At 30.8% G+C, this 1,191-nt stretch overlaps 1 protein-coding gene across 1 annotated transcript in view; it reads left to right on the top strand.

Annotated features, from left to right (window-relative positions):
• The first annotated feature begins 9 nt into the window (after positions 1-9).
• LOC116853634 (zinc finger protein with KRAB and SCAN domains 2-like) overlaps positions 10-1,191 on the top strand; it is a 4,559-nt gene continuing 3,377 nt past the window's right edge. Inside the window, exons 1-5 of the mRNA XM_032834771.1 lie at positions 10-203; positions 279-362; positions 456-733; positions 827-959; positions 1,055-1,191. The exon at positions 1,055-1,191 is cut by the window's right edge and continues 1 nt beyond it. Coding sequence (XP_032690662.1) covers positions 98-203; positions 279-362; positions 456-733; positions 827-959; positions 1,055-1,191 — 738 coding nt within the window. The 5' untranslated portion in view covers positions 10-97. The remainder of the gene's footprint in view (positions 204-278; positions 363-455; positions 734-826; positions 960-1,054) is intronic.

The following is a 1,191-nucleotide window of genomic DNA, read 5'->3' as shown; positions in this document are numbered from 1 at the left end:
TGCATCAGCTCGAACGTGAAGCGTTTGATGCAGAGTTAATGCATGCGCGGAAAATACGAAGTTTTAGTATCTTTGAGATGTGTATTAAAATAAACAAATGGAAAAAAATAAAGAATTAGTGGAATTTCCAGTTATTATTGACGGCAACAGTGAAATTATTACGCTCTTTCTAGAGAAAGAAACCGCTGCAAGAGCTAGTCAAGGTATTAAAACGTACAATCAATACACTTAATATATGTAATTATAACCTATAAATTAATAAAAATATAATTTTGTAGATGAACATTTTTTGCAAAATATCTTGCAACAACATAGTGCTGGAGATACATCAGCAATTGAACATACCGAAAACTCCCAAATCAGTATAGTTTTTCACAATTTAATATTTTGTTGAATAATTAGCTTAAACTTCGCAATAAAATTTAATTTATAATGACTTCTTAATAAAATTTTAGATCAGTCAAATCTAAAAGGTTTTGTGTGGCCTGATGCTGCAGTACTTTTACTCATAGAAAAATACAGAGAAAAAGAGTATGAGTTTAATATTGGAAAGAAGAAGCATAATGTCATTTGGGGAGAGATTGCTGCCGAAATAAAAGAAACAAATAGAGAATATGCAGTTACCGGATTACAATGCTCTACAAAATTTGCTGGCTTAAAACGAACATATAAAAGTATATACGAGCAAAACAAAAAAAGTGGCAACTCCCACAGTAGTTGGGCTTTTTATTCAGTAAATATATATGCATATATGTTTGCAAATATAATACAGTGTGTACTATATGTATATGTATATATATGTACAAAAATTATTTTATATTCCTAGGTGATGGATTCATTAATTGGTGAGAAGGCTTATATACAACCTCCAGCCGAAGCATCTAGCGAAGGTCCATTACCACCATTATCATCTACGTCAGGATCTTCATCTCCATTGTTTCTTCAGGATTATTCACGAGGTAATAACATATAATTAACCACAATTGGAGTAAAAGTTACTTTCTCTGTTATGCATAATAAATATTGTCAACATTAATATTAATATATATTACAGATGCACCTAAAAAAAGACGGGTTGAAAGTATATTAGAAAATTACATCGAGAATATAAAACAGGAGAGGGAAGATATGAAAAAACAGCGAGACGATGAAAAGAAGAAGAGAGAAGAAGACAGGGAAGCAAAATACCAA

Source organism: Odontomachus brunneus, unplaced genomic scaffold (assembly GCF_010583005.1).
Source record: "Odontomachus brunneus isolate Ranch 3 - 2012 unplaced genomic scaffold, Obru_v1 Obru_scaffold_396, whole genome shotgun sequence".
Classification (NCBI taxonomy): Eukaryota; Metazoa; Arthropoda; class Insecta; order Hymenoptera; family Formicidae; genus Odontomachus; species Odontomachus brunneus.
Note: the sequence above shows the minus strand (reverse complement) of the source record. Positions and strands in the feature narration are given on the sequence as shown.